This window comes from Ambystoma mexicanum, chromosome 2q, assembly GCF_040938575.1.
Source record: "Ambystoma mexicanum isolate Mex_15411 chromosome 2q, UKY_AmexF1_1, whole genome shotgun sequence".
Lineage (NCBI taxonomy): Eukaryota > Metazoa > Chordata > Amphibia > Caudata > Ambystomatidae > Ambystoma > Ambystoma mexicanum.
The window spans coordinates 1,362,063,201-1,362,090,455 of record NC_090924.1 but is presented as its reverse complement, the minus strand read 5'-3'; the positions used below and the strand labels follow the sequence as shown (position 1 = coordinate 1,362,090,455).

The 27,255-nt window shown below is 44.1% G+C and overlaps 1 protein-coding gene across 3 annotated transcripts in view; it reads right to left on the bottom strand.

Moving 5' to 3' along the window:
- Positions 1 to 27,255, bottom strand: part of ANO10 (anoctamin 10) — a 1,555,753-nt gene that overhangs the window by 1,338,184 nt on the left and 190,314 nt on the right. For all 3 annotated transcript variants that reach the window (XM_069648836.1, XM_069648835.1, XM_069648837.1), the window contains exon 2: positions 15,731 to 15,879. In XM_069648836.1, the coding sequence (XP_069504937.1) occupies positions 15,731 to 15,869 (139 nt within the window). In that variant the 5' untranslated portion in view covers positions 15,870 to 15,879. The remainder of the gene's footprint in view (positions 1 to 15,730; positions 15,880 to 27,255) is intronic.

The following is a 27,255-nucleotide window of genomic DNA, read 5'->3' as shown; positions in this document are numbered from 1 at the left end:
AGGTTGTGACAACAGCATGCAATGATTATAATGCTATGTACGGTTCGTGGTGCGCGATTACGCGGTACAGTGAGAATCTAGGGAGAGAGGGCAGACTAGCGAACAGCTCGTATGGGTGGAAGCGGACACTCGCAAATGCCGCGTGATTAATTGGATTGGAAGATTAAGACTCGGAAAGTGCGGGTGAGGTTATCTGAGTATCGCGGGTGGAGAATCAAAGAGGAGTCACAGTCTTGCAAGCTTGTAGCCAACGTGCAGCCTATCATAGGCGGGGATATGTAGAGGGCAGAGGTGCTGCTAACACAGGCACCAGGCAGGGCTAAACAACGAAATACAAGTATGGGCATGTAGGCAGGTGTAAATGCAAAGATCAGGGTCAATATGTACAATAGTACCGTGAGGGCGAAGGCCCGCTCCAGCGTAACACGCCGGCACGCTGGTGACGCTCAGTCAGCACAGTCAGGGGTAGCCTTCTCTCTGGCCTTCCCTCGCATTGGCTGGCTCTCGCCTATCGGTGATAGGTGGCAGGCTATGTTGTAGCTTGTGGCCAATCCCCAGGCAGGATGGGCCACAAGCTATTTTATTCTGATACACACTGTTAATATTTCTATTTGATATTATTACTGCTGTTTGGTAGTCTTACTGCTTATTGATGACTAGTTCATTACATGTCAGTTGATTTGTCTGCTGCTATCCATTCTGCTGTTATCCTAATAAAAAAAATAATTAAATAGATGACTCCTAACCGTGTATGTCCCTACTCTATCCATCTCAGACCTGCCGACAGAGGTAACAACAATTCTGCACAGCCCCTCACCGATGACCTCCAGCTTAAGAGCTGCATAAGGCCCCTTCCCAGGTGGGAACTACAGTCCATCCTGGAATTGACATCAGAAGGCATAGCTCTGCTGGATCCTGTAGACTACCCCAAACAAAACATCATCAGAAGACTTTTACTATGACGGAACTTGACAAACAGAGCTAAGTGATGTAATGGTAGGCCTGAAGCCTTAATACACTGTCTATTTCCTGGCCTTGCAGTATTTGTGCAGCAGAATCTACAACAGAGCTGCTGCCCTCATAGCAACTCGGTACCAGGTCTCCCAGAGATCTCCCTTCACCCTTTTAGTTCACCAGACAGGATAGTTCTCTCACAGATATCCGTGTGTGCCTCACGTCTCCTTAGTCCATACGGATAATCTCCCACAGAGACTGTAAACTCCTTATAGCAAGCCTTCTCATTTTCCTGCTAACAACAGTGACTAGAATATACTGGTGATACATTAAAATAAAAGATGACTGATTGACAACCAAATCTGATGGAAGGGTCACTGACAAGTCATTCAAAGAAGGAATGAAAAGGCAAGGATCTCCCAAATTATATGATATGATATTTTATTTATAGCACGCCTATACACAGATGTTTCAAGGTGCGACAAGGCATGGGAAGGGAACAGGGGGAACAATACAATGATCTTACTAGGCCCAGTGACATTGAGTTTGCACAAGTTCAGGGAGGGAAAAGAGGGAGAAGTGCAGGACATAGGATCAACGAAACACAAAAAACAAAACAAGAAAAAAGATGTGCGGCCAGTAGGTGGCAGTGCAAGGGTTAAGTGCAGGCAGCAGGTGAATGGGAGTGCAGGTAATGGGACTGTAGAGTTACAGATACAGTCCTAAGTGCAGGATTGCCAGGCGGCGGTGCAGGTGTGCAACTGTGGGTCAGGAACCTGGGTCCGAGGTTCATAGGGTAGCCAAGTAACCAGTGCAGTGACAGACCAGGTAACCAGTGAGTGACAGACAGGGGACCATTGTGATGGGCTGTGAAATGAAAGAATGGAATGAATACAAGGTAATGAATCTTCTGTGGAACACAGCATTTTATATATAGAGAGAAGAGAGCAAAGTAGATGTGAATTACACGCCAGTAGCAAAGAAGCCTCAAACCTATTCATAATGCTGTTCCAATTTAATTGAACTAGACTTCTGCTTTCAATCTGCGCTTGTGTATGTGCACAGTTTAAGTGAGTAGGGACCAGTAGAATGCTGTGGATCTCCAAGAGCAGGGGTCTGCAACATTTGGCTCTCCAGATGTTTTAAGCAAAAGCTCCCATCAGCCGTAGCTAGCATAATCAATGTGGAGGTACCATGGGAGGCAGGGTCAAAAATATATGGAGAGCCACAGGTTGTACATCGCCGTCCTGGAGGGCATGTGTTCTCCCAACGGGCCAAGTGTAGGTGCAGGGCAAATTCTTAAATGTTATTGTTAAAAGCGCTGACGTAGATCGAGAGCAGCAGAGCACTGTACAGAGTGTGAGTGGCCAGTCTTTGGGCTGGCATCTTTTAACATTAGCGCAGTACTGTGAGTTGAGGTCTGTATGTCCGTATGTGCATCCATTGGAATTAGTCCTTTAACACAGGTTAGAATGACAAGCTTGCCATGAATGGTAGCAGACACAGGTGGACATGATATGGAAACCCTTGGATTTACTCTCCTGGAACAACATGTTCTTCATCAAATCAAGCAGGGACAAACCCCAGGCTTCCGATTATGCCGCTAAACATTACCCAGCACAACGAAGTGCAGGCCATTGTTTGATTCAGCAGCCCAGTAGTTGGACAGGTTCCTAGTGAGCAGGTGGGACAAGGTGGTGATGGAGACAGGGCATTAAGGAGGAGGACGTAGCTAAGGAGGTTGGGGTGTTGCGTGGAGCTCTGGGGAGGAGTTTGGGTGGGGCAGTGCTAGGGAATAGGTTGGGGGAAGAACAGGGGTTTAGAGAGGTGGACAGGAGTGGAGTACAGGCCTTGGAAGAACAGACATATACGGGCAAATCCCCCAATTTACAGACAGAGGGACGAAGAGCCAAATTGGTCAATCCGATTCAGTTAGGGGCCCCAAAGACAATGGGTGGGATTTCACAGGTGGGGTTCAGTCAGAGGGGAGGTCAGTGAGGGGTACTTCATGGGAAGTACACAGATTTGCCCGTCTCCTCTGCCAATATGAAGGCAGCAGTGACATACAATCAAAACAAGGTTACACACCCAAGACTGTGCCAGAGGATGAATAGCCATGCAGACCACTTTTAGGCTATCTTCATCCAGACAATGGCAGCATAACCAGACATATGACGCCACATGAAAGAGACCTTGTGGGAAATTGATCCATTTGGTTTGCTAGGTAATATGAGAGCACTTGTCTTTTTGATTTAATGAAAAATATCAAAGTTTATTTGAATGAATTATGCATAAAACAATACTTTTAGGACCTGATTCACAAAGATTTACACATAAGCAAATGTGGAGACATATGCAAGTATTTCAGATTTGCACCCCTTCCCGTATACCCGATTCATAAAACCTAAAACTGCAGTAAATCTGGAAATCCCTGGCACATGTGTTCGATGGTCACACACTATTCACAAAGATTTGCTCAAGGGCATCTCAGAGAAGTGCCAGGCACCTCCAGATTTGCTCCAGTTTTAGCCTCTGTCAAATATTGTGTTGTCTATATGTATTGGAAAACTATAAATATTGTTCCAGGGAAAATTGTTTGATTACAAAGTGCAAGTGGAGGATGGTTTTTACCCATTATCCTATACCTTTTTATACTCAATACCATATGCTCTCCATTGATAGTGAATGTATTTAAAGTTATCCCTTCATTGGCTTTGCCCCAGTTCAGCCTGCAGGGCACCCATGCTGCATGATGGTCCCTGTCAATTTCAACCGTAACGCCCCACCCCTTGATGGAGTCAGAGGCAGGAGTGGGTCGAGGGAGAGGCGGCTGGCATTCTGAGACCAGTACCTCCACAGCAAAGGCTGCTGTGTCTGCAGCAACAACAAAGGTCAAGGAGATGTAGGGTTCCCTTCCATTCCTTCAGATCATGATGAATGGAGAGGAAGCCTAGCAGCAGCTTCTCAACATCTGGCGTACAGTCACTTCCCTGCAGGGAGCGTGGGGCATGCTCTTGTTTTTCAAGTTCAATGTAAGCCCTGCTGCACACTCATAGTCAATCACCAATGTAGTGCCAGAAACAACTATACTTTATTTGGGAAAGGTGGGTAGGAGTACATTTTACTGAACATCTTGAGGTGGTAAAATCTATCCTTCACCACCTACACTTGCGGATAACGGTCAGAGTCTATGTAGGCTCCTAAAAATATTTATGCTAATGTCATGTCAGTAATGTTTCTCTAGCATCAGCAACTGTTGATACAATCTCAGTTTCTGATATGTTAACACATTAGGGGGTGCTGCCAATGTAGGGTTTTAGGGCAGGCCGTGTGGGGATGAGCTAATTAGGGGGGCAATGACTGTTGTCAGGGACGCACTATTACACGTTCTTTCATGGTTTCAGCATCAACACCAAGATGTCGTCACTACTGTTCAGGACCCCTACAAAGTCAGCCAGGGCCCCACGTATTATGTTCTGAAAGACTGCGGCTGCTGAAAACACCCCGAAAATCAGGCGCTTGTACCGGTATAGTCACCGGTGCGTGGTGAAAGTCATTATGTACCTTGACTCTGGGTGCAAAACGACCTGATGGTATCCCGCTCAGAGGTCTAGTTTGGAGAAAAACTTTGCTCCTTGTACCTCCGCAATGATGTCATCTATAGTTGGTTTGAGGTGCCTCTCCCTTTTGATGGCTTTATTCAGTAACCTCATGTCAACGCAGATCCGAACCGCGCCAGGCTACTTTCGATTTGCAGGCAACTACTATGGGGGACACCCAGGATGTAAGAGCGTCCACCTTCTCGATGATATCTAATCCCACCAGGTCCTCCAGTTTTCTGTCCACTAGGTCACACAGGTGGAATGGAATTCTTCGATGTTTCAGGGTGACTGGCTGTATTGATTCATCGATGTGGAACCTCACCGGCTTGCCAACCAACTGGCCAATCCCTTCAAAGAGTCCCCCGGACCTTCAGAGAATGTCCTGCACATCCTCTGCGTATACGCCATAGGCAAAGCTGACAATACCTAAGGCCTCAGCAGCCGTGCAACTTAGCAGTGTTTTGTGACATTGAAGCATGCTCTGATTGATTTTCCGGCATTTTCAACTCTCAAAACAAAGGCCCAGAGTAAAGGGATTGGCTGTTCTCCTCCAAATGTAAATATGCAGGCTTCAGGCTGATGCAGACCTGGGGGCTCGACCATCGCCTCATAGTGCACTTTGGCTATCACGCTTACAGAGGCACCAGTGTCCACTACTACCGGTATCAGTGATCCGTCTACTTGTACAGTGCATTTCTGCTAATGTAAGGCCTTGGACTTTAGCACACTGGCACTTGAAATGAAGAAGATATTTTCGTCATCCTCATCCTCTTCATGATCCTCATTGGTCCTCTCCTCTTCTTGGTCCACCAGAGCCATGGTCGATATGGACGTTGCTGCCTGAAGAACCCAGGGCGAATGGGCCCCCTCTGTACCACAACCGGCAGCGGTGCATGGCACATGTACGCATAGTAGTCCATCGTGCCGCACCTTCCGCACGCTTTTCCTTGGGTGGGGCACTCTGCTGGGTGCGGCTGATCGTATCCACACTGCAGAAGACTCAGGGTTCCGACCACCTCTGTCCCTGGTCTGGATTGGCGGTCGACGTGCACCTCTCATGCCCTGGCCACGCCCCATACTTCCTGGCCCTTCAAAAGGTCTAAGTGCAGCACCCATTTTAGATTCCCTCGTTTCTGCCATCTCATGCGACATCCTCAGCTGCAGGATTCGCGGCAGCATGAGGCCAGGGACCCTTAGCACTCAAAGCCGCAGTTTGCGAGATGTGCACCCTTGGATGAGCTGGTTACATATCATACCCTGCTCATTATCCCATCCGCAGGATATTGCCATGTGTCGGAGGCAACCATGGAAGGTGTCCAGGGACTCATCGTCCTTTTGTTTCGCACTGCACATGACGAAACGTTCGTAATCTATATTGGCAAGGGGCATTATGTGCTCCTGCAGCGCATTATTGGCCCCCACATAGGTCTCATCAGGTAGCTGAAGGGATTGATAGATTTGATGAACCGACGGGCCACCAGAGTACAGCAGTGTTCCTACCTTGCTCTCATAATCTGTCTCCCCCATGGCCTTGAAGTATATGTCCATACGGTCTATCCAAGCTCTCCACCTCGGGCCCAAACTCGACGGGGCCCTGGACACATCAAATTCCGGCATGGGTGCCACTCGCGCACCACCCGGTACCCCTAGATCTGCTGCTGCCCCAGCCGCTTGCTGGTCGTCTGCCATTATGGTGAGTGAACAGGCACCCTTGTTACCCGTCCCAAGTGCTGCATGATGGGTGTGTATATTAAATGCCCCCAAACTGCCTTGTCCTATTTGTCTGCCCGGTCCGCGGCTGAATACACAAACGGGGTGGGGCTTAAAAAGTAACAGGAAGGTGCCAGTGGGACTCAACTATCCCTCGGACAGTGAGGATGACCTGGGTTTATAAGAATGTGCCTGGGTCAGTCGTCTAAGGAAAATGCAAGTCCCTTACAACAGGTATTGATTATTGAGGGACCCTGAATTATTCAAATGAACCAGGAAACTTCACTTTACCTTACAAAACGTACATAATATCAAGCATGAACCCCGTGATATAGGAAATGCCTCTCCATGTTAGCTACGGAGTTTATATTTTGGTATACCTTTTTTGGTGCAAAATCAGGAATTAAGCCACTCAGATCCTTCTTGGGTGTTAAGTTGCTGTTCACAGCCTTCGAGGTCTAAGAACAGGTATTTGATTTGATAATAATGAGATAGATCATTCTCATTAACCCCAGAAACTCACTTACAGGTATCAAAAGACTTCAAGGTGCCCTGGCACAGTATATTGCCAATAGTCCTGCTGTCACTGCCCTCCACATCCTAATGTCCTCAAGTGGGGGGTGAAGTCTTTTTTTAACATGCATGTCAATTAAGGGAGAAGGGAGAAAAGTTAGTGAGTGTTTATTGACAGTCTTGTCCTATATCATCAGTTTAGCATTCGGGATTGCTGGAGGAAGGGGAGTGGAATCAAAGCATGGCAGACACAGAAAGGTCTGGTTTAACAAATCGTGGACTTGTTATGGATGGAAACCGAACATAGGCAAAGTAACAAGAACAACAAAACATGTGGTTGTATCATCCGTGGTGTCAGTGAGGAAAGAGTCTCTGGGAAGATAAAAGTTCTCTTAGTGAAATAAAGACTCTCACTCTAGGGTAATCTCCCAGGGATAATTCAGTCACTCACAGTGTTGGGATTTAAGTGGCCCTGCACTTCTTTCTTTTCTTTTGGATTCTTTGAGGGCTGTTAGCTTCTCCTCACCTTGATTGTGTGGATCTGCCTTCTTGAATCTCCTGGCTGTGGTGCTGTCGAAGGCCAGGTCACTTACTTTGGTTTTTTGCCTGACTGGGGAGCCTGTGTTTCTTCCCCACCACCAAGCCTTTCTCTGCCTCCTTGGTGAATCGAGGCAATAGTGTACCTAAGGTGATTACTAACACCTCATGTCTACAGTCTGGTCTAGTCTCCTATCCCAACTCCTCAATGCTTTCCCATATGCTTGATCCTCCACTGCTCCTCCCCACACACCTCTCAATGTTAGAGCTTGTCTGCTCCTCCTCTACAAGTGTGAAGGGCAATATCTACAACTGTGAGATATTGCCCTTAACCTCCACCTTCTCTCTCAATATATTTCTTAATGTACTCTTCCTCCCCTCTTTTGGCGAGTTCTCCAAACTCCTGTCTCCTCGCTCTTCCTGATGTTCTGCCTTACCACCTTCTCACTCATTTCCACCACCACTGCCGTCATTGCACGCTCTGTGTGTGTTCTCCCATTGGTGCACTCAAACGTGTAGCATAAGAATGTGTGTATGAAGCATTTCTGATTGCCACACTTACCGTTTCTCCATGCTGATTGTAAAGTATGGGCAGGCATGTTTTTTACAATATGCAACTATATGTGCTTTGATTTCTACGGCTATGTGGGGGTCTTAATAGCAGGCACTGGATATTCTGCCACATAAAGGTCAACTTTAGGGTGTCACAGATGACACAAGAATCACTCTGAGTTGTAAAGACAGTTTAAGGGGTTTTAATCTTTTTGTGGAGCATAGCATTGTTGCTTCCTCTTTCGTCTTGATATGACCCTACTCCCTGATGCAGGTGTTCATAACCCCTGGTTAGTGATACTGAATATTGACCTCTACTGCCTAAACCACTTTCTTGTGCTATGATGATGGTTGATGGTCTAAATGCCGGTTATCTATAATAATTCAGCAACTTCCTAGCTGTCACTACTCTATCCCAAGTTTAGTGTTTTAATGGGACTTTGGGTCAGTGCCTTGAAACTACACTGTTGATTTAGGTTGGTTCTAACACCCCCACTCTCACTTCTGTCCGACTCTCCCCTGACATTACCCCTCATCTTGTCTTTTCCCACCTATCTCCTTGATTTAAGATGCCTTTACAGCGACAGCTGGAAGTTCATTAGCCTGGAGATGTTCGGACTTGGGGACAAACCTAGATCTAAAATACCTTTTGAAGTCCAATAATGTTACTCCTCCTCCCTTCATCCTTCTTCTACACTACTACTACCCCCTCAACAATACTTCTCCCTCCTCCACACATCTACTCCCTCCTCTACAGGAATGCTCCCTCCTCCACACCACTACTCTCTCCTGGACAATACTACTCCCTCCCCATTCAATTAATACTCTCTACTCCCTACAAACCACTACTCAATCACCCTCCTTCCACTTAGTATTATTTACTACACAATCACTCTGTACACTACTTTACCTACCCACTAGACACACAAACTGCAGAACCACTTGCACTCCTAAGCCAACAGCTCACATGCTAGACAAACCTTCTCCACAAGCCACTGCTGATCTCTTGGTCGCCCTCAACCTCTAACTTCACCAGAAAAACCCACACTTCCTACTTCCTATTCCCTGTTTATATCCCTCCTGCTCTGCCAGGATTTAAGAAATCTCCTTGGCCAAGTCCTTCCCACCTGGGGAGAGGGTACGGGGGGTTGTGTGTGTGTGTACGTCATATTTTGTAGAACGCTCTAACCCTTTTAACCCTAGATAAAATGTATTAGGCATGGGTGCAGCAAGTCTAGGTATGATTTGGGTCTCTGAACCTGGTTTGGTGAGGTGGAAAACCTATACTAATCTGGCAATACAATGAATCAAGATCACTTGTATTCCTGTTGGCATCCAGGAGATATGCAATTTCCTCCACCTTGTGAGGTCATCTTTAATATCTTTACTAAGTCAAAGGAAGTGTCAAGGCTCAAAGGTAGGTCTTGAATACTCAGACACAAACCTCTTGCTCCCTACTGAACCCTAGAGCTCCCGGGCAAATGCTACACCCAAAAGGTCTACTGTCCAGGGGACTGGGGGCAGACAAAACAAGGGAAGGTCCGGAGCAGGATTTTCGCAGGGACCCTGGTAAGTGTATAAGAACACACATTAGCTGTCAGCATACATATATAAGGGCTCGCGAAGAGGGGAGGGATCTAGAGGATTTACACAGATAGGGCATTTGGTAGTGCCACACCAACAGCTACCTGCCCCATCCCATTTACCCTAGTCTGGGAGTAAAGGCAGAAGAAACCCTGAAGCCTCACAGGAAAACTGGCACTATGATACAAGTTTTTAATTAGAGGAGCATAGAATTTCCAAACAGATTCCAGAATAGAAGGTTTCAAGGGTTACACCGAGGTAAAGCGTATTAGATGCAGAGAAAAGTGTGGTCGCGCAAAGGAAGTCAGCGCAAAGTACTAGGAAACACAAAGACTAACGTGGTGGCACCGCTGGCTGCAAGATCGTCACAAGAGCCAGGGAGTGCCAAGAGGGAGTGAGAGAAATGAGAGTACAGGAGCCACAGAGGCAAAACAAGAATATTCAGGGAAGCAGCGCAGTTACAAGAAAGTGGGGAGGGAAGTCACATGGAAAGTGAAGGTGGAATAAGGTATAGAGAAGGCGCAAGCAACAGCTCCGACCCACAATCGGGGCGGGGGTCCAGGGATGGTGGAGCAGACAAAAACCACCAGTCATCCAACAAAGCACATCCAAAAACAAACTGCAAGGGCTGGAGACCTAGGAGTGATCCACCGAAGAAAGTTGCCAAGCAATTTCTTCACTCTGGTCCCAGTTATTTATAGTCACATCTCCTACCTTAACAGGCTAGCCCTTTGTTTATGTTTCAACCTAAAGTATAATCAAGCAGAAACCTTAGAATGGCGTAGAACGTGTTTTCCCAGAAGCTAACAGAACGTTTTACCCATTGGTCTCCTCAGTGTTTTACTCCCCAATTTCAATAATAGCCAGATTCTCCACCCAGCTTGTGGCCCTTTTGCCATCTTTTCCTTTCTTGCTTACCCCATGTTCCCTGACGCTTGACAGAAGGAAGGTTTGTGTCAAATAACGTGTTCAAGGAGTTGGTGCCCTGATTGCCCAAATGTCACACTTTTATTGTCCCATCATAGTAGAGTAATCATTTTATTTCTGTCTTCAACTGCTCTGAATGGATTTATATTTAAGATTTGTCTTGCAGGAGAAAGATAGCATCCCGGTCTAAAAACACTCTCAGGGGGAATTTCAATTAAATATAATCCTTTACATGTCAAAGGCAATATATGCTTCATAGAATTCACATCAAAGCCTTTTCTGGCAGGTTATAACTACGCCATTATTGCTTGCCCAATTATTGGGGCGAGGATTGTTTACTGTAATGTCCACTTCTAGGTGGCACTATAACGCACTGTTTACAAGTCCTATCAAATGCAGTGGCCAGAATTATAATTACGGTAAAACTCAAACAGGGGACACATCAACCTGTTTTGAGGCGATCCCATTGGCTTCCTGTTATATTGAGAGTCAAGTTTAAGGCACTTACCTTTGCTCATAAAGCTTTTTATGGACTTCCAACCTATTACTTTAGAATAAGATCAAATTAAATTCTCCTATGAGGGCACTGTTTCCATGCTTCAAATGAGATATGGAGCGAACTTTCCTGGGTCCTAGTGGCCAAACTTTATTGCTGCATTAATCACCTGCTGACCGTCAGATCAAAAATAAAATTACTTATCTCTTAGGATTTACTGTTGTAAAACCTGTTTCAATTTTTAATACCATATTCGTTTAGATATGGAAAATAGTATAGTATTGGACCTGCCGCCGTCGATTTCAAAATAGGTATAATTAACAGGTATTATAGATCTGAATTTGCCCCCAAGTCCAAGCATCTACAGGTTAATGAACGCCCAGCCGTCCCTTTCAAATGCCATTTTTGCATTAGGTGAAATCATCATATCTGGCCTCTCCTACCCTTCAGTATTTTCTATTATGTGCATTAGCCCACCCATGACGTCAAACATTTGTTTGTTTGGAGCAAAAACCCGACTGGTCGGCGTGGATGAAATCAGGGAACAAGGGATTTAATCAAGGAGTCAAAGTCCTCATCCAAGTACTGTTTCTCCTTAGAATTTAGCCAGGCTATCATTTAGCAGATCTGGGCATGGTAATTCCCACAAAGAAAAGACATATTGCAACGTACTGTTAGCACAAACAGATTTCTGTCAGTCCATCAAAAAAGTTCTTGGTTTGTCCCCCTCTTTCAGGATGCATTAAACACAACCAATCCCTCAGCTCTTTTAACGATCACTGTCCACAAAATGTAGCTCTTCTTTGAATAATGCTCGGATTACTCGATTTTCAGCCTCAGGCAGGCTAAGGGCGTGTTTTGCCCGACTTTGGTTCTCACTCTAGTTCTGGATTCTCTCAGACCCCTGATGCTAGGCCTGTCATGGACCACAAGCCTGTTCGACCCGGTTTCTTTCGTGGTTTCTCTCACCCTCTTCTGGGGCTCTATGATTATCAGGGCCGGGAGGATAGCTCAGGGGCAATGCGCTCGCCTTGGAAGCAAGATGACACAGAGCAACACAGGTTCGATCCCCGTGTCCGCGCTTGGAAACCTCTGTGTATTAAGCGCGTTATAAATAACCAATTCAATACATTAAATTAAAATACAAAATCAGTCTGGCATGGGGTTCTTCAGCCCGTATTTGCTGGGGTTTTTCTTACACCCTAGAGGGATCTTCTGGTGTTCAGTCGTGGATGGATTATGGCTCGCTCACCCCCTTACGGGGTCTTCTGGTTGTTAGACCCAGATGGGCTATGGGCCGGCTCAGCCCAGGTCTGGTTGTATTTTCTGGTGAGGATCTATGTGAATATGGTGAAAAGAAAATACTGAATGCAAAAATGCAAAATGTGTTTTTTTGTTTTGCACAATTATATGAGGAAGGAGACCCCTGCAGTCTCGCCATACTCCACTTACATATAACTCCCCACAAATAACTGCGCTGAAATTCAGAAAAAAAAGAGAGGCATTTTTGTATTTGGTATTTTTGCATTCGCAGTAAACGAGTGATACCTTGTGGCGATTAGCCCTGTGTGGGCTACGGGCTCGCTCAGCTCTTGTCTACAAAAGGATGTGGGGAGGTCACAGTCCACTAGAGAGATTATCGCATTGTGTGCTCCCTCGCTAGTCCCAAAGGGGGCGGATCCCCCTTGGGGAGAAGGGACACACTCCCTGGCTTCATCACTGTAGGCAGCTGATTTATAGAAAGCACCTACCAGCCAGATATTTGGGATTGACCAGTGTAACCACTTCCTTAGTGTGTTTTCTTTCCCTCACCCTCAGAAGACGGTTTTGCTCAAGTCTGCTTTCTGTACTACAGAGGTTTGAGGCAAATCAATTTGAGTAGATAATCACTGATATGATGATTATTTATTTCAGTCTTGAACTAATCCTGATAGACATTGCTAAACTTGGATTAAATTCAATTCCAATCTCGGTATTGTGAGCCACCCCATCCTGTAGATAATTTTGCTGACTTAAGTGCATATCAAAATGTTTTTTAACCTGTCAGCTATGAGCTGTCTTGTTGCACTTAGCACACAATGTACTGTATGTTTGCGTTTAAGGAAAACCAGATTGACCATCACATGTATTTGTCCCCTGGTTGCATGATCTTCCTAAAGAAGTGCTTTGTGATCTAGAGGTGTGCAGCTGGCATTCGGCAATCTGCTTTCTAGCTACCTTCTCTCAGAGGTTACTGCAATTGTCCCACCCTAATCATGGTATCCCATTCAGCACCTGTGGTGATGCATGGACCTCATTTAGTTGACAATATTGTTTAGTTTGTCTGAGTTATTCATTTTTAAATATCTGATGTTTCATGTCACTGTTAATTCTTCACTTCTGATACGTCCGTGAGTTGGCCACCTAATTAAATGTGAGTTTGACAGGAGCAATCAGACATGTTATGTTGCCAATGTTCAGTAATACAATTCCCTTTATCCATGGAGTTTGTCATAAATGTGTGGTTGATTCCAGAATATTTGTGGTGGACATGTTAAAAGAATGGGAAGTCAAAGGATTTGCCATGTGTTTTTCTTCAGGAGTCTCGGACTCCACAAAATGGCTGTAGCATCTGTGCCTATGTCTCACCAAACCTGTCCGAGACTGTTATATGTGCAAATTGAAGCCATTTCAGTCAATCAGGACAGCGTTAGCAAAGCTATTTATTTTGGAAAGAAGGCCCAGATCGATGACCTTAGGGACAAAGGTGACCTAGCTCTCCTTTTGCTTCTGGACTTATCAGCCGCCTTTGATCTGGTCGAACACCAGGTCCTGTGCAACCACCTGGATTCGGCAGCACATTTCTCCCCAGAAGCCATTGCTTGGATACAATCTTTTCTACACTAAGCCCCTTTTCGATGATTTGGATCATTTGGGTATCACCTACACTAACTATGCAGATGATACGCAGATCCTCCTACCGATTACTGGTGATTATGAAAAGGATTTGGTCTTGGTGAATAAGGTTTATCTCATCATCCAGGCATCCAGGCATGGATGGCCTCCCATGGACTATGCCTGAATGATGACAAGACAGAGATCATCATCCTGGGTACACAAACCTCTCTCAAAAAACTAAGTCCAAAATACTCAGCCTTTAGCGTCGACAACAACATCATTACAGTTGCTAAGGAAGTTAAAACATTAGGGCTCTACTTGGATTCTGCCCTATCTTTTAACAAAAAGGTAAATACGCTGGCCTCGACCACAGCCTACACCTGCAAATTAATTAGAGCGGACAGAGCCTTCCTTTCCAATAACAGCTGTATTACTCTTGCTAGAGCTCTCATACTATCAAGACTTGATTATTGTAATGCTATGTACATTGGGGCGAGCAAGCAAACTACCAAGAAAATCCAACTGCTGCAAAATAACGCCCTTAGAGCTGTGCTTGGAATTGCTAGGAGAGTACATATTTCGGACACTAGAAGAGCCAATAACTGGCTGTCCACAACTGACAAAATAAAACTCAAAGTCGCCTCCCTTACTCATAAATGTGAAAACAAAGTAGTCCCTTGCTATCTTGTGGACAGAATCATTACTAAACCTGCAACAAGACTAACCAGACTCTCCAACAATAATTGCCTTCTGACCCCCAGATTCAAACTTGCCAGAGTGGGAGGAAACAGGTTCCAGGTCAAGGCTACCCAGCTATGGAATTCCCTCCCTACCACTCTCAGACTAGAACCATCATACACAAACTTTTGCCACGACTTTATAAAATTGCTCAAAGATTCTGACCGTTAAGCTAGACTCTGGCTTCAGTCCACAATCCATAGTCTTCTCCTGCATTAACCTTACTATACTTTGGACTTCCTTCGGCACTCCCCATTGTAGAATTTTGTAAAAAGTCTTATTGTATATATATTCTTTGTGGAATTATCCTGTAAAAATTGTGCGTACTGTAACTATGCTTTTTGACTCTATATAACAACATTGTAACTGTAATGTCTTCTTATGTACAACTAAGCTGCGAGTAAACTTATGCGATGCGCCCGATTACCCTTGGGTTTGGTGCGCAATACAAGTAATAAACTACACTAAACTTTGACAAGTGAGAAACGAAGTGAACAACTGTGAAGTACAGCTAAGTGCATTATGTTGCAAAGGCAAGTGTGTACCCGACGGAGGCATGCCACACCAAATATTTGTTTTAAAAGACTTTAAGAACTTCTGAGTGTTATAAGCTAGTAGAACTGGTAAAGTTAATTGAACTGTGATTTGAAGGCTATGGTGAACCGGAAGGAGGGATGCCAGTTGAAAGCAAGGGGAAGTGAATCCCGCTTTTTGATAAAGTGACTGAACAGTGGTGTAAAGACAAAGGTGAACCCAACGAAGGGGTATCATGAGAATGCCAGGGAAGAGGGAAATCCTGCATGGTGAGAGCTTGGGAAAGGTCTTGTGATGCTAAGCAAAAGAAATTGATTCGAAGGATCCTGCCTTTTCTGAAGAAACTGCTTCATGATGACTATAGACTGAAGGCATGCTCACAGTCATGTCACTGTTCACCTTGCCCCTTGATGTAACATGGGGAAGGGAGTACACTAGTTCAGCAGTCCTGTACTATCAAAGCCCTTTTGGACATTTCAGTTTGCACTACACTCTTTTGTTATACATATTATTGTCCCACACTTTAGACACGACACCACTAGGACAGCGTTTTCTTTACTCTGATGGTTGTAGCTTGCTTACATCTTAGATTTACGTTTAGATTAGGGGTTTATCTCACCCATATACTGTTCAATAAACACCCTTGGATTATACTCTTTGTGTCTGTCGTGCTTCTGATAACCATGCCTGCCTTACAGTCACTTACCTCCATTTTCCTTTTTGTCCATAATGCGCTTTACAAGCCATTCTTTGGTTTCATCTTTGGCGTCCTCAGCAAGCTCTATTACCACCAATGGATTGAAGCCAACCTCAGGGCCATCCCCGGCAGCATTTACTCTCTTCATATTATCAGATCTGTGGAACAAAAACAGGAAAAAAAAGAACTGAAAATGAATCCTAAATTGAACTGACCATGCTTTGCTTACCAGGTTCTGGGATAATACATGCTTAATTTCCAAAATCAGTGCTAGAACAGTATATCTGTTTGCTTTCGGAACGCCAGGCTCCTGGAATCTTAAATGTAGGAACTTGCATCAGTAATAAGGATTCCACAATGATATTGTACTAAAAAATAAGCCTTCTTTGACCTTGGACCAACAGTTACTTTGCACACCTGCCCCGCAGTAAGGTTCAGCCACACACTGCATATCCTGAGCCATGCCCTCAAGGCGAGTTCAAGCACGCTCTGCGCACACTAAGCTACATTCTGCATACCCCGGGCCACTCCATGCCCAAACCCAGCCCAATATTAGCAGCTTGAACCGCAGCGAGATCTTCGCAACTTGAGGCAAACAGGCACATCATGCTCCACTACATTCTGCAGTCCACACACTCTTAGCCACAGCAAGACTTTCAAGATTGCAGCATTACATTCTAACATGAAATTGTTGCTGTTCCGACACTTCTTTGGTAATAAAACCTGCTTCATTTGGATAGCAGTAATCTATTGAAGTTGAGGGGGGGCGGTAGTTCCAGGACACATGGGTGAGGTTTGGGAGTGACAAATTCGGAGGCGGGGCACATTTGAGTGATTAGCCCTGGGAACCAAATGGACTGCAAACCGCACTGCTTAGAGCCCTCTTTATTTTCGGAATGCATCCTGACTTTCGCATATGCTTTATTTGCAAAGGTGTAGCTGGAGATTAGTGTTTGTCTGTATAGTCCATACAAAGTGGATTCCCCAAATGCAGAGCTTCTTAATTGGACTCACCTTGATTGTTTTATGTTTCTGAGGCCTATAATCTTGTGCAAAAATACTCCTTGTTTTGATGTTACTGTAGCCTAGATTTTCCCGTATCCGGGTAAAATAGCTGGTCATTCATATTTTTAATGTATAGGGCTTCAAGTTCGACTCCTGGTTCCTTCTGTTTCTAAACACTGTAAAAATAGGTATTATTACTATGAAATGTAATGGTACATAATCTATGAACCTAAGAAGGGCTGATGAGCCCTGCTGAAATATATTTGGAAAGTGCAGGCTGGCACGTGTCACAAGTTGAACTTTTAACTTGCTGAGCTATCCAATTGCGATACACTATACTGTTTAATCATAGTGCAGATAAAAAGAAACATTTATTAGGTTATCTACCCACAACCCTTTCCTGTCCCCTCCAGACATATTTGAAACAAAATATAGCCCTGCTATTATCAGGTGTACTAGTGGGCAAGACATATTTCTCCTGCTTATAAGCACTATAATTATAAGTGATATGTTAATAAGAAATGCAACCCCCAGATCCAATGTATTACCAAATATCGTGGTATGCATATTTAAGGAGAAATAGCTGGTAAGATAGCTCAGCAGGTTATGTGCTCACTGTTGGGATCTATCTGTGTTCTGCCGGTCACAATTTTCACTCCTATCAAGGTCTGCTCAAGCATATATGCTGCTGACCATATAGCTGAACACGCATGGTCAATGGCATACATGGTCAGCGGCATATATGAGCACAACACCGCAGTGTCAGCCCTTAAGTCCTCATGATGATGACCCATCTACCTGTCGAAACGCGTTGTGGAGTCATGGGCTCCCTTTCAGTTTGTTTGCTATGAATATTCCTATTCAAATTTGTTGGATATTGCCACTACAAACTTGACAATATGATACAAATCTTTCTGTGTTTCAGTGGTAAAAAGAAATAAAGCAGTAATACAGTGTGCAGGGTTTTGTGTCAATTGGCTAGTCCTCTGATCTTATCCAGTGACAGGCCTATGAGGCATTAACTGAAATGTGCGTGGCATCAATGAACATTCCATGTGCACTTGGCATATGAAAGAAGGACCTCGATATTTAAAACTGTAACTTACATATTTTGACCTTAGCTGGGTAGTTCGACTAGAACAGACGTGAGCTGTCAGTCTCATAAAACAAAAGCTACATTAGCCACAGTGTATCATGGCAGCACCTGCAAATGTGAGGCGTTACTTGGCATATGATTACAAGACCTGGCATGTGCAGCTATAATTGGTATAAATTGGCGGTTAATGGCCATATAAGGCATATGCATTCCATTTCCGTTGACGTATGTTCGTTCTACTGGTTCTACCCCAATTCTAACATGACCCCCTCCATAGCTTGTCAAGGCAGCATCCTAGTTAAAATGTGGTTGGTATTTACAAAGGTTTTAAGCCAGTCAAGTGGCACAGTGAGTAGAGCCCTCGCTTTGACATCTGTTCTAACGCAGGTTCGAATCCCGGTGTGGCCAAACTCAGCCTTTCATCCTTCCAAGGTCGATAAATGAGCACCACACATCGTGGGTAATAATAAGCAGCGCTCAGATACCTGAGGGTTCGTAGAGCTATATAAGTGCCAAATTATTATTATTATTATTATTTATGTCTACAATACTGGTTTGTTATTTTATGTAAACTAAGCTTTTATACGTTTTATTTTACCCGTCAATCACTTCAGGTGATGATGACATTGGGGTTACATGTCAAGTGATGCTAGTTCATGTGATGTCATCAGAATCAAATATCACATGAATGACATCACTTCCTGTGATGTCATTGGGTGTGCAAAGTCACTTACACTACCCCAGGCATTTTGGTGAATTGACGTCCCTGCGCAGGTGGTCAGATGTGAAGCCTTCAAGGTTCATAGCGGAGAGCTAAGCCTGGATGTCAGGGTGTTTCGTGTTGTTGGTCAGCAGTGGGAATTCAGTCTTGGAGGGGTGAGCTCTAGGAAAGCACTGCCATCCAGGACTGGATCAATGTGAGGCAGGCATTCAACCTGTGGATGTTTTCAGTGGAGGATATCTTGAGGTAGGGCTGCGTGTCATCTGCGTATTTGGTGTGGATGCTGTGTAGAGCCATGAGGGTTCCGAGCAGTTCCATGTAAAGGTTGAAGTTCAATGGGATAGACAATGGATCCTTGTTGGATCCACAGCTGATGGGTTGATTTGGCGAACTGGAGGAATCCGGTTGGACAAGTTGGTGGCGGTTAGCAAGGTAGGAGTTGTATCAGCTGAGGACAGTCTCACTGCTCCCCATGCAGCGATGTAGAATGTCAGTGAGTGTCTGGTGGTCTACTGTGTTGAATGCCACTGAGAGTTCAAAGAGAACCAGGAGGCATGGATGGCCATTGTCAAGGATGTTAAGGGCATTGTCGATCAACTTGATGGTAGCCATTTCCATGCTGAAGGCACTGCCTTCCAAGTCGCTTAGGCAACTCTGCATGTGCCCGTCCAGGATCCTCAACCCAAGCCTTTAAGAAGTCCAGCTGCCATCTTGAATCAGTGTTGGATGCATGTGCCTGGGAGGGCTGTTGCCATGGCCACAAGCACTCTGTTGTTTCTCTCATTTCATGATGTCTCCAACAAGCCTCGGTAGCTATACAAGTTGCAAGCTGTAGAATTCTGCAGTGTTTACATTCCCACCCAGTTCCTTGTACAGTGGAGCAGCAAACAAGTCTCTGTCGGCATCAGAGGGAGCAGACACCCAGAAATGTCTTGGCTTCCCAAGAAGGAAGTCCTGAATTTGAGGCTTCGAGAAGGGGAAAGGAGGCACACTCTAGTGGCTAACTTTTCCTAAAATGTGATGATATGATTTAATAGGTAATAACAGAGGGTGCAGTATATTCTGTGGTGTAATGTACATTTTGGCCTGAAAAGCTATGACAAATAGTGTGGCAGCCGAGTAGCCATTTTCAAATGAAACGGCCATGTTCAGAGATGTCATAGGAAGCTCAAAGAACCCAGTGAGTGTATTTGCTGATGTAACGTAAGGTCCCAGGTTGGAAGGGTTACCAGATTGAGAAAAGCAACAAGTGTGCAGATATATGTCGCCTGAGCAAGGGCATGGGCTGTGAGTCCCAAAGGAAAGAAATACACTAGTCTTCAACATATAGCTCTGTGGAAAAGTTGAAAGAGTAACCTTTGAAAAAGTATAATTTGTACTTTTGAAGGTTTATACAAATATATTTTATTACACATATAAAATGTGTATGTTTTGCTGCCTTGCAGAAGAATAGTGAAAGACACAACCGTGAAACCACCCTTGATGGCAGATCTCCAAACCACAGAGCCTACACCTTTTTAGGTAGGGGTTGAGATTTCCACGTGCCATTGGTTTGTGTTCAGATCTCCGTGTGCCAATCAATCTGTTTGCGGCAAACTGACGAGGCAGTCTCCTAACTTTCGAGCCATGAGAATTTGCTGGTTTATGTGCACAGATCTGTGGTGTACCAAGCAAAGCAAGAACACCAAAGCTTTCCAGTAGGGTAGACAAGATGGGGTCCTGCCAGGCTGAGGGTAGACCCTGTGTGAGGGGATGCAGTCCTACATCATACCTCCTCGGCGGTAAGTTGGTCAATGGGTACCCAATGGTCAGAACTTTAAGGACCTGCGCTCTCTTAAAGGGCCATTGACTTTGAGTGTCTGCCTGTGACAACCGCCTATCACTCAGAGAAGGAAGGGTGGGATATATTAAGGTATCCTGCCAAGTTTCCCCCCAGGTCCTGCATTACATAGCAATTATTTTCCTGGCTTGATTTTATATTGGTACGATGTGTTGGTTTATGTACTGCTTTTGAAGCCCGGTTTCTTTATTTAGAATAAAGTCTTAAATATGTATATACAATATAGAGTGTTGAGCCAAAAGAAAAAAACGAGTCGGGACAATAATTAGGCTAACAAAGTCATTTATTTGCTCACTTGCAAGCTTTCATGTTGCCAGCCCCCCTAAGTCCTAATCGTGGCCAAATAGGCACACGCATCTTAAGCCTCCTCTGAGAACTTTCCCTTACCCGGACTTAGGTCCAGGAGGGCATTCTGACCACAATGCGCTTCGTGGCCATACAAATGGGAAAAGCCGCTATACAAATGACTACCATAATACAATAGTATATATCTTTTGCAATATGTAGGTATTAAATGGTGATGTGAAAGGACAATCCTGCTAGGACCTAAAAGTCTTAATAGGGAAATGCCTCTAATATCCTTTCTAGGAATAATGGTCGATTCATGGACTGGCTTTTTAAGGAGTGCTTTAAAAGCCACCTTGTGCCCCCACTAGAAACCAATGCAAATTGAGCAACACAGGTGTTAATGTGATCTCTACACCCCAGTCTCAATAACCACCTTCCAACTACATTCTGAACACTCTGGGGTCTTGAAATTAGGTATTCTGGGATGCCAAATGTAGACTGTTTGCACGGAGAGAATAATAGTCAAAATGACCATGTATTGTTGTTTGAAGAAAGGTAAAGAAAGCATTCTTCTTAGGATTTTGAGTGTATAAAATATATTTAGAACATACAATGGCCTTCCAATCCCTAACAAACCAGGTTTAATCCCCATTAACAACAGGAAATGTTTTAATAATTTCTGATTCCTATTAAGGGATCAATGACTATTATTTCAACATAGTACTACTAATAACAAAAACGTAGACATACCATCACGCAGTACTATGAGAAGAACCTGGTTTAAACACTTTAATGGAAAGATGTTCTGTAAAACTAACAATATAATTAACACTAGACAACATACTTACAAATGCCTATATTGACCACAACATAAATTGGACTATCAATTAGTTTGCATCAGATTATAATATACACAGCCTATCTACTCCATGGTGGTTTAAGTGGCTGGCAAAATCAACAAGCCATTGAGCATCAAACTCCATGCTGGGGTCAATTCTCTACTGCTCATCTTGCAAGCAGTCTGTCATTATACCTTGCTCAATGGTGGCCCCTGCTTGCATTTTCTTGTACCACAATTTCATGTGGAGGCCTGTAAGATAACCATTGTATGGATATCAATCTCTTAGATAGTACACATCATAATTGTATTAACGTAATATGCCTGTGTAATGGGTTTGGAACCAGGATAAAAATTCAATATACTGCAGAGCATCCCCTGATGAAGTAAAAAATAGGGTTATGTTATGGATGATCCCCAATTTAGCAGGAAAAACCATGGCGTCCTGCACCTCGCGTTCCCAAATGATCATCCGGATTTCATTGTAGCTTCTCCTCAAAGTCTGAAAGGATTGGCTGTAATCTGGGAATATCATAATTTTGGAGGACTGGTACTGTAGATCTCTTTCCACTCTCGCCATAAGGATGAGTTCCCAGACGCGGTAGTTCTAGGCTGGAGAAGTACTATTCTCCAGTAACAGATACTTAGTTTAAGACCCCCTTCACTCCCACATTACAGCTGACCCAGCCTATGCTTTGAAAGACAAGGGAATGCAGAGGGTTTGCACATCCAATCTATAACTATGGTCTCTACCGGTGGCATTGACTGCATGATATTTATTAGACAATAGTGGGTCCTTATTCCATGCTACCTTGATAAAAGGTATATTTTCAGATTCTGCACGTCTGGGTGAAAATTGAGACGTAATGATTATGCAATGAAATATGATGTGGTGACCCACATCTTATTTTGATAATTATTACATACAGTAACACATATCCAAAGCTCAGGTCAATTTGAGCTTTGGTTACGATGCACCGACTAATTTCATGATTACACATTTTATTTTTCTTCATGTTAAAGGAATTTGATTTTCTTTCGTGCAGCTGTTCTCCACTGGAGGGTAGTGGCGATACATTGCCTATATTTTCCATCTGCATGTCACAAAATTCTCTTGGTGTGCAAATTCTCCATAACCTTTCATCTTGGTTATTCAACGCAGATGTTTGTTTGCAATGCTTCCGAATGTCAGTCACCTTTTTTTACCTCGAGTCAATGTATATCCATTCATGAATGCCTGAAGTAAATGTACATGGCTTGGCCCCTTTAAAAACCTGCCTTGTGCATAATGGAGGAGCATTTTGGGGTGGTCTAAAAGCCATCTGTCCTGAGCATTATATGCAATATTCTTCTAGCAGGTTCCAAATGGAATGAAGACCTGTGGGTTCTTATGCATGCCTGCGAGTGAGAACTAAAGATGAAATACAATTTTGATTTGGTGCTTTGATTTCAGCCTCTCAGGGTTTCATTTGTCCACTTTTGTAATGCTGACCTGCCTTTTATACATGGTACAGCAGAATGAAATTCAATTTCATTTTCAGCCCTATTCTTAAGTGTTAACACAATATAGTTTTTAATTAATTATTAACATGACAGAATAAAGGAGCACATACACATTGGTTCATTACATTGGGCTGGGAATAAAACTTTCCTTTAAGGGCATCATATTTATACATGCTATTCAGATTATAAAAACATGCAAAGTAATCCAGTTCTTGAAGACTTTAATTCCATGGCTTGCTGTATTCCCTGAGAAATAAATATTTCAGTTCTGGGCATACATTTCAATTGTAGCATGGTTCATATAGGCAGTAAGTCCAAAAGTCATTTTCACTTTATTTGCAAAATTATGGTGCACTATACAGTTTGACAGGCTTCCTTTTTAATTTTGACAGCAAGCAAGAGGCAGAAACCTCCAGTAAATGGCACAGTCATTGCATAGCAATACCCTTATTCCGTGAGGGAGGCCTTTCTCCTAATTTTTATTATTCTAGGTCTCTTATTTTATTAGCTATTAAATCTTACACAGGCACTTCCTAGGCATAAGCCCAAAAACTGGCCATCTCTCTAGTTGACCGACCTTGGACACAAAGGCAGGGGAAAGCCTCCATCTTTCATATGCCATGAAAATGCTGAAATAATCCATCTACTCAGAGATGTGACAGAGGCTTTCTTTCCTGCCTTGGTAGCACAAAACAAAATGAATATCAAACTTCTATTGCAAATAAGTCTTTTCCAGGTACGCTAACACTGCCTGTAATGGGACAAGTGGTGCCATATTTCCTCCTGACGGCTGGAAGACTATGGATAAAGTGCTTGATGTACCATATCTTGGGAATCATAGATCTACCATACGACCTTGGGAAGAGAATTGGATCATATTTTTAAATGATGGCTCCCGGATGTACAATCAGAATATGGAGCATGGACAACAGCACCCCTATCTTGCCCAGACTCCTAGCCAAGATAATTACTAAAAGGAATCATGTTGTAAGTGTGAAAAATGTGATTTCAATCGAATGGACTGGCTCAAAGGGAGGAGACTGGAGCACTTTAAGAACTAAAGGCATTTCCCAAGATCGCCAGAAGGAACTACTCACTTAGAGAGGAGAAAACGCTTTAATAAGTAGTTCATCAGACCCTCTCTCTCCAACAGACCTTCGCAGGTATCACAAAAGGCCATTATGGCTGCCGATTGTGCCCTAAGGTTTGATACCACCAAACCCTTTGAAAACCCAGCCTGAAGTAACTGCATGACTACAGGTAAATATGAAGAGAGAGGCAGGATACCCTTTCCAACACCCAAAAGTAACATCAATTCCTGCTGTAGGATTTGAGAGTAGTAGGGCGGCAGGATCTCTGGACTGAATATACTAGCTCCCTGTACAGAGAAGCCTCTGTTGAAAATGCTCTGTTTTTTAACTACCAGGCGCATATCTCTATTTGCTAGGGAGAGATCTCTGAAGCTGTCCTAACACTGGGTACTGCCAAGGAGGGAGGATAAGCCAAACCTGCCCTTTCACTAAGAAGGATTGAAAAACATGGCCTCCTCTGCCAACAGGGGACCACCAGAATATCTGAAATCCTGAACTCCATCATCTTGAGAAGTACCCTGGGAATCAAAGAGATAGGAGGGAAGGCACAGAGGATATCCTCTGGCCATGCTGCAGGCATTACATCCAACAGCCCTGCAACATCCTGCACATAGGAGCAAAAGGAGGACAGTACCATGTGACAGAAGAACATCTGACAAGGGTTGGATCACCTGAACCTATTTCATTTGTACGCCTAAATGATGCAAGTAATTCTGTTTCTGAAAGGGAGGCCTGATAAGCAGACCCCCTTTTCATAATGCTCCATGCTGAAATCATAGCGCACTGATATGCCTTTGCTGTAACCATCACCTGACATCTCCAGCAGAGCAGGGACCAAGGTAAAATGCACATTCCTTTTCAATTTGTTAAAAACATAATAATTGTGTACCAAAGCTGTCTATTGGCATGGTAAACAGTAACTATTTGACATGTCTATTTATGACATAGGGGCTACTGAAGTTACACCATTATAAAGCCAAAACATTTTGATGTCATTGTAGGAGATTCACTTATGAAAGGGATGGGTGTGTATTAGATGTTTAGCCTGCTCGCCTCACACTTCTCGCAGACAAAGCACTCTGGATATGACATCAAAAGATACAGGAATCTTGGATTGCAGCCCTGACAAAAGGCTTGATTTGGATCAGTCTGCAGTAGCATTTTGTTTTTTTAAAAGAAAGGGGGGGAACACACCCTACCTTAATTGACTCATCTTTGGCCTTCAAGAAAAGCAGGATTGGCCTGGAACCCTGTTGGAGAGGAAGTCTATTTGCAAGCCAACTGCCACAGAGGTACAGACAAATATTTCCAAGGAGGAGGAAAACTCCTCTACCTACCCATCTCAGGGGCACACATTTAGGGTGGAGCTGCTATTGACCAAGGCTTTACTGATGCCCATTCACTGAAACCAGGATCATGCTCGCTGGAAGTGAAGGACCCCTTGTATATGCAAGACAAGCTTCATGGAGTAGAAGTGTGGAATAAAGGACTCACCTTGTCCCTGCATCTCAAAACCGTGTTTACCACATCAGGACCTCTTAAGAGTCGGCCCGACCACGCTAGATTCACTACGAGCCGCTACAGAATGTGGAGTTCTGCTTTTGGCACTCTCCAAATTGCAAATGACCTACTCGACCCAGTGAAGTGCATCGCTGCTGCGACTCAAACTTCAGGTTGCCACTGTGGAAGCACCCAATTTATTGCATCCCGAACGCAAACTCATCCCAAAAGAAGTATGATCTCGACCGGACACAAAAGCAGACTCGACCTTCAGGAAGTCATCGACTTTCCCATCATGAATGCTGACTCGACCTATTGGGACCCACTGACTTAGCCCATTTTGAGAGCAGACTCAATCCACAAAGAGCTACTTCTCGAAGCTGACTAAAAAATCTTGCAACTGGAACAACGTGACTTGAACTCCTCGACGCTGGCACGGCTGCAGAAATGCACCAAGAAGCCCGGCTCCATGCTGTTGAGTCCTGAAGGAAAGAAACGAAAGGAATTTGAAGAGGCCCTGCCCCCCAGATCCACCTTAAGTGACGTTAGTAAATTAATCCCACCCTTTTTCCTTTTAAAGACATGTCCATTGACATTGTTGCTGAAACCTTTTGCCTGAGCACCCATGCCTACCAACCCAGATTGTCCTTCATTCTCAAAGTCTAAATTATCTATGTTTTCTTTTACAGGAGTGAGTATTTAGTGTTTAATTAGTTTTGTGCATTTATTAATTTAATTAAACATCCTATTTTTTTGTAGAAACTGGATGTTGATTTTTTGTTTACTATTTTGCTACAACTCCACAGTTGTTTGTGTAGCATCTGTATAAGGTCACACCTTTCCTTAAGAGTTATATCCTGCCCTGAGCCCACATTACCAAAATACTTGAAGGAGGAATACCTGTCAGGCTGTGTCAGTTTTACCTTTACGATTACGATCACTGCTGGTTTATAATTAGTGTGGGGCTGAGTGAGCGCTTTAGCCTCTACTCATAACTCTTCTCCTGCAGAGCAGTAGTAATTCGCCACATGCCCCATTCTCCTATATGGGAGGGAAACAGTTAAAGGAATGCAGTCCTGAACCTCCGACACATTTACTGGAAAACCCCTGGCCTCAGCATCCAGTCGTGTAAAGGAGTACATTTCCTACTGAGGAGGTCGGCTGAGGAATTGTCCGCCCCTTTTGTGCAGACTGCTCACAGCAAGGCAAAGTGGACCTCCACCAGAGATCCCACGTAAAACGCTACAAATGCAAACTGCTAAAGATTTGGAACTCCCTTGCTTGTTCTCTCAATATCACACCAGTGATATTGTCAGTCCTCAGATTCACTGCCTTCTCTTGGACCTGGCTCTTGAGCCACTGGAGGGCTCTGAATGCTGCAGCTAACTCATCCATTTGGAAGAGAAAAGGAAGAATTCTGGTGCTCCCATTAATCCTGGTGATTTAGGAGATTAAGCGTTGCACCCCCAGCCAACCCCACTGATGTCTGGGGGGATCAAACAGGATTTCTCAAAGGAAATCAACTTAGTGGATTTTTCTCCTTGAGCCACCACTGCACTGCCATACTCAGGGCTGGGTCCACAGGAATGAAAACCTCAAAGTTCTGGGATGCCAGAACTGAGTACTTATAGATGTGTACCACCAGTGGCTGC